General features: G+C 53.7%; 5 protein-coding genes across 5 annotated transcripts; 1 reads left to right on the plus strand and 4 right to left on the minus strand.

The window, feature by feature from the left end:
* Window positions 1-388: 388 nt before the first annotated feature.
* On the minus strand, window positions 389-1,444 carry MAA_05407 (NUDIX hydrolase domain protein; the record flags this gene model as incomplete). The annotated part of the gene is made up of 2 exons (XM_007823405.1): window positions 389-1,283; window positions 1,368-1,444. 2 exons carry the CDS (start codon window positions 1,442-1,444, stop codon window positions 389-391), a joined length of 972 nt encoding a protein of 323 aa, XP_007821596.1.
* A 460-nt stretch (window positions 1,445-1,904) lies between these two features.
* MAA_05406 (Beta-lactamase/transpeptidase-like protein) lies at window positions 1,905-3,919 on the plus strand (the record flags this gene model as incomplete). The annotated part of the gene is made up of 4 exons (XM_007823404.2): window positions 1,905-1,963; window positions 2,028-2,356; window positions 2,699-3,660; window positions 3,770-3,919. The coding sequence occupies 4 exons, from the start codon at window positions 1,905-1,907 to the stop codon at window positions 3,917-3,919; spliced, it is 1,500 nt and encodes a 499-aa protein (XP_007821595.2).
* A 215-nt stretch (window positions 3,920-4,134) lies between these two features.
* Window positions 4,135-5,538, minus strand: MAA_05405 (SET domain protein; the record flags this gene model as incomplete). Its single annotated transcript, XM_007823403.1, has 1 exon — window positions 4,135-5,538. The coding sequence occupies one exon, from the start codon at window positions 5,536-5,538 to the stop codon at window positions 4,135-4,137; it is 1,404 nt and encodes a 467-aa protein (XP_007821594.1).
* A 776-nt stretch (window positions 5,539-6,314) lies between these two features.
* On the minus strand, window positions 6,315-8,625 carry MAA_05404 (Hsp70 family chaperone; the record flags this gene model as incomplete). Its single annotated transcript, XM_007823402.2, has 5 exons — window positions 6,315-6,653; window positions 6,720-7,248; window positions 7,319-7,570; window positions 7,622-8,221; window positions 8,435-8,625. The coding sequence occupies 5 exons, from the start codon at window positions 8,623-8,625 to the stop codon at window positions 6,315-6,317; spliced, it is 1,911 nt and encodes a 636-aa protein (XP_007821593.2).
* Window positions 8,626-10,845: 2,220 nt separating this feature from the next.
* MAA_05403 (serine/threonine-protein kinase MAK) lies at window positions 10,846-13,234 on the minus strand (the record flags this gene model as incomplete). Its single annotated transcript, XM_007823401.1, has 2 exons — window positions 10,846-13,005; window positions 13,070-13,234. 2 exons carry the CDS (start codon window positions 13,232-13,234, stop codon window positions 10,846-10,848), a joined length of 2,325 nt encoding a protein of 774 aa, XP_007821592.1.
* Between the last annotated feature and the right edge of the window lie 1,746 nt (window positions 13,235-14,980).

Raw genomic sequence — 14,980 nt, forward strand, 5'->3', positions numbered from 1 at the left:
TCGACTAAGGGTTGATAACATGCGACTAGTTGGACGCCTTGGGACGCCTTGGGACGCCTTGAGCAGACAATGCGGTGTGATTGCCCTGAATACGTACCAATTACTCCGTACACTTTCGGAAATCTGGGACATTTATGCTTATTTGTGCGCCGCCGCATGTGGCCAAACTCTATCTCCATGTTCCTAATCCTCACCATCCACAGTCGGCAACAGAACGTGTTTGCCCATCGAGGAGCATACACTAATGTCATGTAGTATATTGCGGTATCTAGAGAGCCATAGCCGTGTGCCTGATCTGGTCAAATACTCTTGGCCTCCCATGGTATGCTATGGCGAGACCACCCAACCCCCTTCGTCCCATGTGTGAAGAAGTAACTCGCTCGGCTACTCAATATTGATCAGGCACAGTTGGTACGGGAAGTCTTCTCCTCAGACGATTGCATATTTCAACATAGTGCCTTTCTCCCTCGGGCGTAATCTCCCCATGCCTCACCAAGAAGTCAATCATGATGGGACAGACGTTAGGCTTAAACTCGCCATTTAACATCCTGTGTCGCAGCTCTGCACAGTCCATGAGCACAAACTCTTCTACCTCGCCGTCTTGAGGAGTCGGTACGATATCCTCTTCTAGTTCCATGTCGTAGACGTAGAGAACCTCTGAGTGGTGCAGCTCCGTGCGTGGGTTGCGATTCGCCAGGGTGAGCACGCCCACGCTACGGACCAGCCTCGCAACGAGGTCCGCTGGCAGGGACGCTTCTTCCGTGGCCTCGGCGAGGATGCAGTCCAACGGCGAGTTGTCAGCCTTGACGCCGCCCGCCACTGTGCTATCCAGCATGCCGGGATATGTGAATAGCTTGGGGCTCCTTTTGGCAACCCATATCTTGAGACCGTCGGGGGCCCGGACGTAGCATGTCAAGTGGGCTCCGCGGGTAGCTATTCCGAACAAGGACGCGGCAAAGCGCTCTATTTGGACGAATTCCCTGGCGCCCATAAGGAGGAAGTGTTCGCTGTGCATGCCGTTGAGCATGGGGAACATGTTGCCGTCTATGGCGGCGTCTATGGCGGCCTGGAAGGCGGCATTGGCGTGGGCAGACAAGGAGAGCGAGGTCTTTGGTGAGGGAGGAGACAGAGTGACCTGGCGAGTGTCATGGTTGATTGTGAATGACGCCGGCCACGGCATGGAGTTTACCGTGTTGGGATGAATGTAGCCATGTGTCCTGGGATCGGGAGCTAGTTGCAGGCGGTAGTAAGGCGTGCAGTTGGTTTCGAAGTCAATGGGCACGCTGTAGTATGATTAGACGGTGCTTGGCGGCGGCCTTCGTTGTACGAATCCATGCAAATCTGTCGCGGATGACGCCAGCACTCACTTGTCAACGAGGGCGATGAGATGCAGCAGTGAGGGTTGTTGATGAGGAGACCCGTCCTGGGCAGCCGCAACGGCCATGGCGAGGAATTAATTGGCGAGAACAAGAGCTGCAGGGTTATCACTTGGATGCATGTAACGGCAAGTCTTGATGTTCAGGGGCGCTCGAAGCTGCTGCTATGTTTGACGAGGACAGTACCAAAAAGCACTCATCCAATTCCTACTCGACGGAGCAAGGTGAGTGAGGCGGAATGAGGTGAGAGACAAGGTGAGAGGAAGCGGCTATTGTGGAGTTGCCTGATGCCCCTCAACCAACCAAATTGAACCTCAAAGATGATCCTGCAGAACGATAGAAGCCCACAAGAAGCCACGGAGTATCTACAGGCCTGGTTTTATTCGAGTACATACTAGTAGTATTGTACAGAGTAGTTACGGAGTACGTGTTATTCAGTCGTGTGTACAACGTGGGAAACGACATGGGCGAAATGGCGAGCCTACCTACAGACGCCCGGGCCGCCAGGTCCGATACATCGATACATGCATGCAGCCCCCCTTTGCCGCCAGATGCAAGAATGCGGCTCAGGCCGTGTCTTACAACATGTAAGTTACCCCAACACACCAGGGGGCCATGACAGTGCAAAACGGCAGCTTGCCGGCAACCAAGGGGGGGCCATTTCCTTTCCCGTCATCCGTGGAAGGATGGAATTGGAGGGACGGGAGGGACGGCACCGAGGATCAAGCAACAGGATGCACGGCGCAACTTCTGGGCTCCTGGGCTCCTGGGCTCCTTGGCTGGCTTCTTGTCGTCGACCGGCCTGTTCCGCCCCGCACCTCCTCTTTCCCACTCTGGAGCTTGTTCACGGCCGCCACTTGCCGAGGCAAAATGGCCAAGCATCTGGGCGAGAAGCATCTTGGCGGATTGGACATGGACATGGAGTAGTGTTCCCGTCTCCGCCCCCTTCGTTCTCCCGTCTCGAATGATTCTGAAGGCTTGTAGGTATTGCACAACTTAGAAGTGCCCCTCTTCATGTCAGTTGCGCCGGAGCACATGCGTCGTCGGCAACGTATCCAAGTTGTCCTCTGTTCCCATCACGCCCCGTCCCAATTTTTGGACGGACATCCTAGACCCTGATATAATCGCCGGCATGAACCGACTTGATGACATCCTGAGGCGGTATACTGTCCAGGGAGAGGACACAAAAGACAGGCTTCTCGGTGCAGCATTTGTAGTGACGGACAAAGAAGGCAAGTTTCCAACCGCCCTCTCAACACCAACAAAACTCCCCTCACTATCATGCCCGTTCCACACACCGAAACACTAACAACCACTTGCAGGGACCATCTACACCGGCTCGTCCGGCCGCCTCGATCTTGACCCTAAATCGCCCCTCTTCACAGAAAGGTCCTTCACATGGGTAGCCTCCCTCACCAAGCTCGCCACCACCATCTCCATCCTTCAGCTCGTCGAACGGGGCCAGCTCGACCTCGACGCCGATCTACGCCATCTCATCCCGGAGCTCCGAGACGCCAGCATCCTCCATGAGTTTGACGAGAATGACAACCCCGTCATCGAGGCCAACGCCAAGCCCATCACCATGAGGCAGCTGCTCACCCACACATCCGGCTTCAGCTACGAGTTCTCCGACCCGGTTCTCCTCCAGTGGTCGCGCACCCAGCCCAACCGCAACGTCTCACGCCTCCAGTGGTCCAAGCTAGAAGTCACCACGCCGCTGCGATTTGCCCCCGGCCAGAGCTGGGGATACGGCGTCGGACTGGACTGGGCCGGCCAGGTCCTCGAGGCCCTCACCGGCAAATCCCTCGGCCAGTACATGCAGGAGAACATCCTCGACCCCGTAGGCCTCAACGACACCGGCTTCTGGCCCGAAAGAATCCCACACACGGCGCCCAGGACCGCGCAAAACGTTCAGCGCACAAAGGACGGGAAGCTCGTTGCCGCGCACTGGCCCACCCCCGAGAAGCACGAGATTGAGTCCGGCGGCGGCGGGTGGTTCACAACGGCCAACGACTACGCATTGTTTCTACGGGCGTTTCTGACGGGGAGGCTGGTCTCGGAGGAGACGATGAGGGAGATGGTCAAGCCGCAGCTAAACGAGGCACAGGCCGAGTTTCTGAGGACGATTGCTTTCCACCCCATGGTTCACAATACATTTGCGCCCGAGTTCAAGCCCGGCACGAATATTGACCATGGGCTAGGAGGTATGCTGAATGTTGAGGATGTACCAGGGAAGAGGAAGGCGGGGAGTATCGCGTGGAGTGGGATTCTCAATAGTCGATGGGTGAGTTATCCCCCCCCTTTTTTCCCCTTTCTAGACCCGTTTATCAAAATCATTGCGTGTATGGGTGTATATCTCGGAAAGCTAACCGTTCCTTTTTCGTTCTTTGCAGTGGGTTGACCCGAAGACGGGCATTGCAGGCGTTCTTATTGTCAATGTTCGGCCCAACGGCGACCCTATCGTGGCCAAGTTATATGATGAGCTGGAGCTTGCTGTATATGGCCAGCTTTTGGGACAGGCTGCTGTCCAGAGTCGTATCTAAGGTCTATGATATGGAGACTTGGCCAGAGTACATATACAACCATTGTATATATCTAGAGTATACGACATTATGTTCATTTCATTCTCCATCCTATCCTCCAGAAGCGGGTCCAATTGTCCCGTTTCAAACCCCCTCCCTTTTTTCTTCGACCTTGTTTAATTTGATCCAAATTGTCTAGTCTTACACCATGTCCCGCGATCCCAGAAAGGCTTCATTTAAAGTTCATCGTCAAATATATCATCTCCACTCATGGACTCCAACACGCCCTCCAGCACCTTTCTACACCTCTCTCTGTAATCAAGGGCCAGCCTCTGATTGCGGTTCAAGTCGGCCTCTTGGCCGCCCACGGCCTCCACATCCGTCTCGTTTAGCCTCTCCAGCTCCTGTAGCACTTTGTGCTGGATAATAGCAACCGTCTGTTGCAGATACATCCTCGCCTCGCCCTCCACCTTGCCGGAAAAGAAGCGGTCTCTCTGCCACGTGTCCTTGGGTTTCCCCTCGGGCACGGGGATCAGCACCGCCCGCTGCTCGGGCGTGGTGAGCGTGCAAAAGATGTCCCACACCATCTCGGGCTGGACGTGCCTGAACGACCCGAGCACCGCGGTGGCCGGGTCCAAGGTGAGCGACTGCTTGGCGCGGGCCAGCACGGAGCTCGGGTGCGACAGCGGCCGCAGCGAGATGAGATACTCCTCCGACGCCCGGGGCGCGGCGGCCGTCCGCTTGCGGACGTGCGTGTAGTCGTTGTGCAGCTCCTTGGTGGCGGGGAGCATGAAGCCGTAGCCCAGCAGCAGCTCGGCGTTGGTCTTCATGCTGTAGTTGTTGAAGACCTGCTGCCCCGGCATGTGCGTCCTGCCCACCCGCAGCTCGCACGTCTGGCGGTCGTCGTCCAGGTCCCAGCGGATCTCGGTCGTCATGTCGTGGTTCCCAATGTCAAACAGCGGCAGCAGCACGGAGAAGTCGTCCATGGTCACGCCCCGCGGCAGCGAGCGCCGCTGCTCGTCCGACAGCACCAGGCTCGGCCTGAAGCTGCGGCTCGAGAAGATGCAGTACGCCCACTGGTACAGCTCCGTCGTCAGGGCCTTGCCGAAGGCGCCGTCGGCGTCCCCGTGCAGGCGCAGCAGCTCCTGCGCCTCCTGCAGATCCCTCCTGACGTCGTTCCTGATCTTGTCGATGCCGACTTCGACGTTTGTCCCCTCGAGCAGCTCGGCCTCGTCGTCGTCCCAGAAGGGCGCCAGCGCCCACTGCGACTTGTTTCCCTGTCCGGGCTGCGGAAGGGCCCGGATGTAGGGCCACCAGAAGGACTTGTCGCGCTTGAGGTACTCCTTGATCAGAAATAGGCGCCCGACGACATGGGGCGCCGCCCTGGCGAGAAACTCCCCGCGGAAGGCATCCGGGCTGGCGGTGCCCTGCTCCGACACGGCGTTGAAGTAGGAGAGGGTGAGGGAGGTGGGCAGTTGCACGATGGGTTCGTATGGTTGCACGGGCGACTTGGCGGATGGCTTGACGCGGAACGAGAGGCCGGTCTGGGGGTCTTGATAGACCTCGATTGATGGATGCAGCGTGGCCCCGTGTGAGCTGGCCCATTCGACCAGGGTCGATATGGTGTCCTGGACGGGCATCGTGCAAGGCGATGCGCGCGAAGTCGCGTGACGATGCGGGTGCCGAAATTTTGGAGATATTGGCGCTGCTGCGCACGGCGATGGCGCGATGCGTTCAACAAGTGTAACCAACCCCCCGTCCAGCACTGCGAAGATGCTCCGTTTTATAAAAACCTGTCGAGGTGAGATACGGGCTTCCGCGGGTCGAACTGGTTGGACTGTTTGGACTGGCTGGATCGGCCTGTTGGTCATCCATCCATTCAAGTACATACATACGTGTACGGAGTACATCGAGGGCATGGGCATCCACAGTGGGACTTTGTCGTTTATAGAATCTGCACCAGCGTTCAGTGCTGTTGTATGTATGTGGGGCCCAAATCAGATGCCTCGACTGACGCAATCATGTAGTCATGAATTAGCCAGCTATTGAAGAGAAGCTTGCTTTCCCAATGATGGTGTATGGAATATTTCAATGGCCAGGAGTAGCCGAGTTGAAAATGCGTCGCTAATTGTACGAGACGGCCCAGTGCAATCTTGGGTCCAGCAACAGACAGAGGGCAGAGTATATTGAATCATGGCACCAAAGAACGAGCTTAGGAATTCCACCTCGTCACCCCAGCACAAAATATACATACACGTACATATACATATTTACGTTTTGCGTTTGTTTAGGTGCTCATGGCAGGGCAAAACATATCAGAAATGGCCCGCATGTCCATGCTATTAATCCAAGGTTCCTATCCACCAGGAAATAATGTTCAACGCTACTTCATCACGCAATGCACATTCCTCTCAATCTAGTCCTGATGAAACTCTGCCTCTACCCGCCCATACCTCACCCCGTCAACTTTCAGTTCAAACCCCAAGCCCGCACTGTCCACAATCATTTCCAGAGTGAAGTCAAGATTGTCAAACTCAACCCCCCTTGTTGTGGTCAGACGAGTAAACAGACTTCTTGGAACCGCATTCAAGTCCGTCGTCAGAGTACACACGTTAATCAGGTCCCGCGTATACGCTGCTGGTGGCTCATCGGCATCGCAGGCTATCAAGTCGTCCGTAACAATTAAGGACTGTCCCGGGCGGAAATTCCGCGTGTAGTGAAATGCTATTGGGGACAGGGGCGACAGAGCTTCACCCTGCTTTATGATTAGTGTTTTTCTTCTCCTACTATTACATGTCTAGTGTCAGGAGAGGAAGCTCACCTTGGCAATGTGCCATTGCATCCGGTCTGAAACCATCCAACGTTCCCACAGAGGTGACCAGTATCGTTCGCTGACAGAGTGCTTCTCCTCATCGTATACCGTCGCGTAAGAGGTGCCGTAGTGCATTCTTGACTTTCGCGAAATTACCATGTTTCCCTCCAGGCCTCTTAAAACCGCGCCGCGAACAACGGCAGTCCAAGCATACACAGGCTGCATGACCTCTATCGAGCCATTTCCTTCCGTCGCATTAGCATTCGCATGAGTCGGCCGTTCGCTGTATGGGGGAGGTGCTGCGCTTGTGAAATGCGCTTTTAGTCGTCGATATAAGTAGTCACTCTGGCCGAAGCCACCAACAAGGACAATGCCGGAGACAATACCGCCCTTTGCTCGGAGTCCTTCTACTTGGCCTTGTACCAGGTCACATACTTCCTTTACCACTGGCTCAAAGATATCCTTGATTTGCTCAGCACTCATAACCATAAAGCCATCGTCGAGACCGGCTTCTTCATCGTCTGTTAAACCAGGAAAGCTACGTTTTGTCAGCACGATAGACCAACATACATCCCCAACGCTCGCCGAACAGGCTCTTGATAACTTACGGAACGTTAATTTCTTGGTACTCGTCTTCGTTGAAGTTGCGCTTCACAAACTCTTCAAAGTACTTCAATCCCATCTGCCAACTCCTTCCCTTTTTGGCCTTCATCTCATCGAAGCGCGCTTGTCCAAGTCGGTTTCTGACGTGCTCTTCGAATCTATAGTTGAGAAATGCGCTACCGCACAATCCGCCTGTACCTACAGCAGACTCTTCCACTCGTAGGGGCTTCAGCGACATGATTTTGTATGCAATCAAGCTGAGGATGTTAGCGGCTCGAAGCAAAATTCACAACTTGGAAGGCACTCACTCAACGGTGCCACCTCCTGCATCACAAACGATAAAGTTGTCCCCAACATTCAGATGGTTCGGCTGTATGGCTTTCAGCGTATACACAGCAGCCGCTTCCGGTTCGCTAATCATCTGAATGTCAGAGCGGCTACCCATTCCAGCACGCTCAGCAGCCAACAGCGTCGTATTCTTGGCGGCATCACTCCAGACTGCTGGGCAGGTAAGAACAAACTCAACCTTTGTTGACACCATGAATGACTCGCCATATCGCCGAGTAAGTGTGTCCATGGTGTGCTTGTAGATTTGGGTCAAGTAGTCGCTCACAGCATCAACAACATTCTTGTTGAAGCGTTTTAATTGTGCTGCGGTGTCTAGGGGGCTGACATAAAAAGGAAGCTTTTGGGACCGGTCAAGGAACAGCTTGATACAGCGTAGACGAGATTCCTCTGGGCGAAATTGGAATCCCCATTTTATTGTTGGGTCTGCTCCGGGAGGAGCATTGGCAGGAAAGTCGTAGGCAACCTCTGTGGGCACCTTGTCGGATGTGATGCCGTTGCCACCAGGCCATGTTTTGATGATTTCGATGTCGTCAGGGGTAGAAGTGTACACAGCTGCAACTCTGTTTTTTGTCAGTCCCGGAATTATGAATTTTTTGACGGTAGCTGATGGCGCGCAGCCTCTAATAGCAAAAACAAAGCCACAGGGTTCACGTCACACCACATAGCACCAGTTTCCGCCATCATATCATCAACCAAAACAACGACCTCGCCTGAACTGTCAAATTTCTCTTTTCCTTTTCCCAAGGTGATGAACACTCACAAGCAGTACTTACCCAGAAAATGTCGTACCAAAATCCACCCCCACAATCAAGCGATCGCTAACAGGCACCGGTTCGCGCTGCTCTCTCACCGGCCCATTGATCGCCTCAGTAGAGCTTGGTGGTGTATAACTTGTGAAGTAATTCCTACTATCCTGGTTCCTGCGGCTGGTAGTTGTGTTTCGCAGGGGTAGGTTGAGGTTCATGGCGGAGGCGTTTGAGGGGTTGGTCGAGGTATTTGAATGCATGGGGGAAATGAGGAGCACGGCAGTCTCCGCTGCTCCAAGCAGATTGTCTCTTTCTTTCTGGCCTGTCTTCAGATTTTGATTGTTGTCCGTTTGCGTGCTGCAGGTAGATGATAATGGCAACCGGTCCCTAACTGTATCCTCATACCACCTGTTCAAGTATCATCGTGATGCGGTGGCGCAAACGGCAACTAGTACTTCGTCTCGCGCAGAGCCGCAACGGAGAGGAACGGCGTGCTTTCAACCCTGTCGTCCAAGGACCTCCTCAAAAAGATACACGTACAACAAATCGAAAATTTCCTTGCCTTCCAGATGATGTATTTCGTCGAAGTCACCACGAGTGATGAAGGCGTCGTTCCAAGGTTCTAACTTCTGAGTCTGAAGTCTGGAGTTTGGTGTCCAGCTTGGTGGGGTGAAGACGACAGACTCGGCCCAGTGCTCACTTTGGCAAGTGGGCTGCTGCCTCTTGCTTCTTGTTCTGCTTTGCAACCCTGTGTAACCTGGTATGAGTGTGCAGCCTCGCCCCGAAAACTGTGTTGCCAGCAGTAAAAGACAAAATATCATTCGCACCAAATGATGAAATTGAAGCGAGACTAAATCGTCCTCCTCGGAAAAAAAGCACAATGGCTTCGTTGCGCCACGTCAAAGTACAACGGCCAGTACCCCACTACCAGTACGTACTCGAGTAGGGAAGGACGGGGTGAAGCTGCCTTGCGAAACAGGCAACAAGGCACAGTTCGAGCTTAACAAGACGGCAGAAGAGCCGACGACGGCATAGGAAGAGCGATTGAGTTTCAGGAAGGAAGGAGAGAAAAGAGAGGAAAGGGAGCCAAAATATCTCAAGTCCCGCAAGGGGCTCAAGAGGCTGTATTCTGCTGCCTGTTAGGCGGCGCTTTTCTTTCCATCGTTTTTACTGGTGGCCGATGACTGACCCTCCCTCCAGCAGCTCCAATTCACCCGTCCTCCTCCTGCGAGCCTGTTGATCCAAGCGGGTGGGGGGGAACATGAACCCAAACGGTAGCCAATAGCACGTGATGGTTTCATTATGTACGACATGAACTTTCTAACCAAGTCTCTCATTCATAGAGGAAAGAGTATAGGCAAAAGATCAATTCGGTCTGGTTGTCAATATCCAGGCCACCAGGCCATCAGGCAGCAGGCCTAAAAACTATTAGATACCTACTTAAAGTACGTACTCTATGCAGGTGCCTGCTGAGAGAGCTGTGTCAGTATCCATACTGCGCAGTGCACAGCAATACTCTTCATAACGAGCCTATGCACTCCGAGTCATCACAAGTTTCCATTTAAAAAACAAGGGAACGGCTTAGGTCCTGAATTTATGCCCTTCAATTAAATATATTATCCTTCACCTCAGTCGCCAATACTGCTTTTTGGTGGGGAGTACTCTACAAGTTTGCTTCCGCGTGCACAATTGATGTACATAAATCAGACCCAAGAGCCAGGAGGGACAAGCTTGGTCCTCCATCTTGTGTTGAGCATCTTCAAGCCAACTATTAGGCTTGACCGTGTGTCTTCGTTATTAGTTGGACGAACCGGCACAGCTCATCCTACCACACAGGTTTCAATACTCCGTTCCAGACGCTAATGATGAAAAATAAAAATGACAAGAGCTGTGACAAAGGGAAAGATAATGCTAATCCGATACGTTTTGGTTCACGCTTGTTATAAAGGGCTGTGATTGAGGTCCAGCCCGTGCGTAGTCTTCAGTCTATATGGGTATTTGTTGTTCAGTCGCTGAAAGATTCCGGAAAGAAGGCAAAATCAAAAGATCCAAAAATGGCGACAGTTCTCGTGTCAGCTGCGGCCATCCTGCGCGCGCATCAAATAGTAGTGTAGACAGTGAAGCTCCAGGGAACTCCGAGGAATCAAAAGGTGAAGTAAAGATCGTATAGTCGAGTCGAGATGCAAAATCAAGATCGATCTGTCAGTGTATGACAGAAGACAGATATGTAAAAATGAAATGAGAGTTCAAAAAAGAAAAAAAAATAAGAGGGCCGAGCTGTCCCACCTGTCACGCCCCCTGCCCCAAAACGCCGCGAAAATGCAATTGATCAACCTCGAAACGTGATCTTTTTTTGGGTTGTAAATGTTCCCAATATCGTTCTGGCCATGATGATGCCTACGGTACCATGTGCAGTAGGGCATTGAGCAATACGCCGGCTAAAATCTGTTGCCAGCAGCCCAGATACTCGCTGATGCAGACGCTCCCCATTCGCTTCCTTCATAAGGTGGGGTGGGCCACTTGTACTGGTTGTAGGGTTTCTTGCCGAGATCCAAGGGCTTAGGAGTCAAAGCTTCCTGGCCGTCCCCATACAGGACCTGACTGCCACTCGCAGATGGCGAAGGGCTTGGGTAAGGATGGGGGGTTGCTAAGCCAAGATTGCTAGCGGATTGCCTTAGAGGCTTCGCAGATCCATCCATGTGTCGCATGGCCCGTCGAGCAGACGTCAGGGCCTCATCGAGGAGCTCATCTTCTTCATCGGGAACCTCGTACTGCTGTACACCATGAGCTGCCTGCGCCCGTCGCGTGCGACTCGAGATTGGCCCAGCGCGGGCAGCCCCAATCAGGTTATCCACAGACCTGGGCTGCTGATGAGGGAGAGAGTGGTGTCTCTTAAGTTTGCCGTTGGACGTGGGTTGATGGCTTGCAGGCAACGCGGATCGCGAATCCAGGTTGCCCTGGACATCCCGGAGAGCCTTGTCCAAAGAATCGTACACTTCGGCCTTGGGAATAGGCCCGCCCTGTTGATCAACCACCATTGAAGACCTGTTACTTGCCCAAGGGCCGCAGCCAATCTGCGCTTCCATGTCTTCGTATGAGGGGGATACAGGCGTCTGGTGGCGTCCTGAAAAGCGCCTGGCTCGCTTTCGAAGATGTGAGAAGAAGCTTTCCTTGTGGCCGCTAGGGGGCGAGGCGAGACCCGTCTCGCCATTAAGAGCACGCTCAGCCTGCTGGCGGTGCATCTCAGTGTAGCCATTGGTGCTGGAAGCGACAGAGAGCTGTCGGCCAAGCTTTTTTGTTTTGATTTCAGCTTGGCCGTTGTTGGCTCGAGCAGTGACGGCATCAGAAAGAGGTGAAATCGGCCTAATGGTAGGTAGAATTGGCATGGGAGCCACGTTAGAAAGGCCGTTTGTCCAGGTACTGCGCTTTGCCGCTGGAGGAGCTCGCGCCTTGGCGGCGGGAGCCTCAACAGGCGGTGCAGCCGACACAGGAGAAGGCCTAGGGATGGGAGCATCCTTGTTGGGGGCTTGAACAACGGCTGGCTCTGTAACATCGCTACGGCCAATCAGGGATTTTCGGAACCAAGAGGGTAAGGACGCGATCTGAGTCGTGCTGGTGGATTCTTTGACGGTGCGGCCAAGATCAGATTGCTTGCGGCCCAGTATCTTCGAAGCAGATGACTTGGGTCGCGTAGGATCAACGGCATCATTGAAGTATTCGTGCATAAGAGCTTGGGAGGAAGTGGGTCGGTTCTTGGGATCCCACATTAAGCACCAGGTGACGAAGCCGCTGAGGGAGGCGGGCCATTGAGGAGCCCGCAAAATGGTGTCCATGGCATGTGGTGCCATCTTGGGGAACGAGAAGCCAAGTTTGCTCGCAAGACGGGTTCCCTCTCGCCAGTCTCCTCCACCGACGCGTACTCCAGCCTTGTTATACCAATTCCCGGGACTGCCCATAATCTCGCAAACTCGCCAGACTTGATCGACCTCATTTCCACCGGGGAAAAGCGGCTTCAAGGTGGCGACTTCAACAGCCATGGCACCAACAGCCCAAATGTCGACAGGGGCCGAATACTCTCCCGCGCGTAGCAGAACCTCAGGTGCGCGGTACCATCTTGTAGAGACGTATGTCGTATACGGAAGCTTCGAGTGAGTTTCTCGGGCCAGGCCAAAGTCGGCAAGCTTGACGGTATAGTTGGGGGGTGTTGACGGGGGTGTGACCAGGGCTGAATATCTCCGGAATGAGTTGGACGCTTCCTGGTGAGATGAAGTCGAAACAAGGATGTTCTCTGGTTTGATATCTCGGTGGAAAAAATTGTGGGAGTGAATATGTTCCAGACCACGCATGATCTGGAACAAGACGCTCTTGACACTGGCATTGTCAAGACATTTGTGGTCCCTGGCTTTCATCAGCTGATAAAGGTTGCCTTCCATGTATTCCATGCAAATATGCAGCTTTTTGCTGTAAGGGTCCAGGAAAATGTCCAGTGCTGGGACGAGGTGCGGGTGATTTGGAATGGTCCTTAAAAATACCACCTCCCGTAATTCCAGACACGGCGTCAGTGAATCAAACGTCTTTTTCATAGATTTGATTGCAACCTAGAGAAGAGCCAAAGATTAGAGCCGGCTTCAGAAAACGTCGACGACGTATTGCTCCACTCACCACTGAACCGCGACGGGCCACATTGGCGCCAGCGGTTCTGACGCGGGCTAGAACGACACTGCCGAAGCTTCCATCTCCGATTTCCTTGAGGACTTCAAAACGATCCTCCAAAGCCATCTGGCTCTGGGCCGAGCTTCGATGGGTTAAATCGGCGGCGACAGTCATTTCCGTGGTTCAAGCAGGGCGGTTCCGCGACAGATTGGGTGATGCTGTGATGGCGATGGCTCTGCCCAGGCAATCCTTCAATGCCGGATCGACCAGCTGGGCACGAGATGCATCAACCAAACCCACGGGCGGACTGCTGAGGTCGGGGAAACGATTGAAGCTCTTCGACGGAGCTTTGGACGAATTATCGTTGCATGCAGATTGGGAGACAGAGAGAGCAGGTCGGAAGGTGTCTGTGCAGTTAGAATGGACGGTGGTCGTAGCGGCAGCGAACAATGTGATGGTTCTTGAGTCGAATCCAGAAAAGTTTGCTGCAGCCAGAGGGGAAGATACAAGATGCGCATGCAGGTATACAAAGTCTTGTTGGACAGCAAGCGAGAAAAGGAGTGACTGAAGTGAGCGTGCTTTGATGAGAGTGGATAAAGTTGATATTGAGCAGAAAAGGAGACGTCTTTCCGCCGACCAGGGGGTACTCCCGAGGTTTTCCAAGGCTTAACTTAACTTCTGCTTGGGCACTCAAGTAGATGAGTATCCAACTAGAATGCTGCTAGTATTGGTATTGGCAATGCTTTTGCAGCTGAAGCCTGCTGATCGTGGGAAGGGATCCTAGGCCTAGGGCACTAGTGCTTTTCGGTGATACTGACAGGCGAATGCTGCCAGGGACCTCTTTTTTCTTCTTCTTTTCTTCTGGCTACTCTCCGCGCGCGCACCAACTGCTGGGAAAGGCAAGCTGCGGTTTAAGCCACAAAAGGAGCAATGCGAAAAAAAAAAACAATTGGAAAAAATGAGTGAATGATGGATACGCAAGCAGGCCACGCAAAACACTGCGATTGATTGGAAAGGGGAGAGAGGTGAAGAGACTGAAGGAGGTCCGGACATGGGCCCAGTCCCAGTTGAGAACGATGGCAATGAGCCAAACGGCGGCCAGGAGACTCGGCTACTAGTGCTATCTGGTGGTGGCAATTTGGCCCAGCGGGTGCTTCTGGCGTTGGAGCTGGCGTCCAGTGCACGAGTGTCCAGGTGAACTGTGGTCTAGTTTCCGTGGCCAACCAGCCATTCAATGGCTGAAAAGAGGGCCGAGGGAGGATCGGGACCTGAATTGGCGCCGGTGGGGCGGCGGCGCGCAGGGGAGCCAGGCGAGCAACCAGACTCCAAACGGACGACAGAGAAGACACGAGGCGTGCTAATAGGGGCGTGCCCAGGGCGACCTCACAGGGGGCGTCGCGGTCTGGTCCCTCGTCCCCAGAGAACGTGAAGAGAGGTGAAGAGATGAAGAAATTGCCATCAGGAGACGGGTTGACGAGGACCCAGCGTCGTGGGGAAAAGGGTCCTGGTCCCGACCAAGTCCAGCTTTTCTTTTCCTCCGTTGCAGACACGCAATTCCAGAGAGGAACTTGGCAACCAAGGGCTCGGCGACACCCTCAGCACAGCGTGAAAATTTGAGCTGTTGATTGTTGTTTGACACACTCGTTTGACACCAGCACACGGACTCTACGGAGGTGTTCTTTGTGAACTCTACGAGAGAACAGTGAGCCCACTTGCATTAACGTTATGCAGGACGGGTACCTGGGTGCCTAGGTACTTTCGAGTACTCCGTATGTCCCGACGTCAGAGACACTGTGCCATCCGTCGCTACTACCATGGCGTGACAACCATCACACAACGAGAAATCGCCTTGCAACATCTCATCGCGTCTCCCGTCGTCTTTTGGGGGCTGAAATGGGTCCTCCTAGGCCTCCCGTGTTG

The sequence above is a fragment of the Metarhizium robertsii genome (assembly GCF_000187425.2).
Source record: "Metarhizium robertsii ARSEF 23 chromosome Unknown MAA_Scf_2, whole genome shotgun sequence".
Taxonomy (NCBI): Eukaryota; Fungi; Ascomycota; class Sordariomycetes; order Hypocreales; family Clavicipitaceae; genus Metarhizium; species Metarhizium robertsii.